This window comes from Buceros rhinoceros, unplaced genomic scaffold, assembly GCF_000710305.1.
Source record: "Buceros rhinoceros silvestris isolate BGI_N320 unplaced genomic scaffold, ASM71030v1 scaffold22933, whole genome shotgun sequence".
NCBI lineage: Eukaryota > Metazoa > Chordata > Aves > Bucerotiformes > Bucerotidae > Buceros > Buceros rhinoceros.
Window position 1 is genome coordinate 1 of NW_010404513.1, and position 459 is coordinate 459.

Genomic DNA, 459 nt, shown 5'->3' on the forward strand with positions numbered 1-459 from the left:
CCCCGGGTCTCGGGCCCGCCTGTCCCATCCCGGCGGGGGATTAACCGCCTTGCCCGGCGCTCCTGGTAATCCTGACGGCTGGAATGCAGGGGGGAGACTCCCCCTCCCAACACCGCCCCGGCTGCGGTGTCCTGGAAGCAGCCGGCTCTGCGCGGCCGAGCGTGGGGCTCATCGCGGAGGTGCTGGTGCCGCAGCCTCCCGCCGGATTTTCACCACGCGTCCCTTGAACCATCCCCGGTGATGGAGAAGCGCTGGACCCCGCCCTGGCAACTCACGCTGGGTTTGGCCTTCACCACCAGCACAACTCTGGCGACACGGTGCTGGCTCTTTGCTCGAGGGGCTGTGCCTTCCCGCTGGCTTTTGGTGCAGATGGAGGAGCCCATTGGGATCGTTGCGGAGCTGGAGGTGCTGCTGGGGTTGCTCTGGTGCTGCCGGAATCTCCTCCGATGCTGGGAGCTG

General features: G+C 67.8%; 1 protein-coding gene across 1 annotated transcript in view; it reads left to right on the plus strand.

The window, feature by feature from the left end:
- The first annotated feature begins 240 nt into the window (after positions 1-240).
- Positions 241-459, plus strand: part of CYHR1 (cysteine/histidine-rich 1) — a 2,101-nt gene continuing 1,882 nt past the window's right edge. Inside the window, exon 1 of the mRNA XM_010133420.1 lies at positions 241-405. Within this exon, the coding sequence (XP_010131722.1) occupies positions 241-405 (165 nt within the window). The remainder of the gene's footprint in view (positions 406-459) is intronic.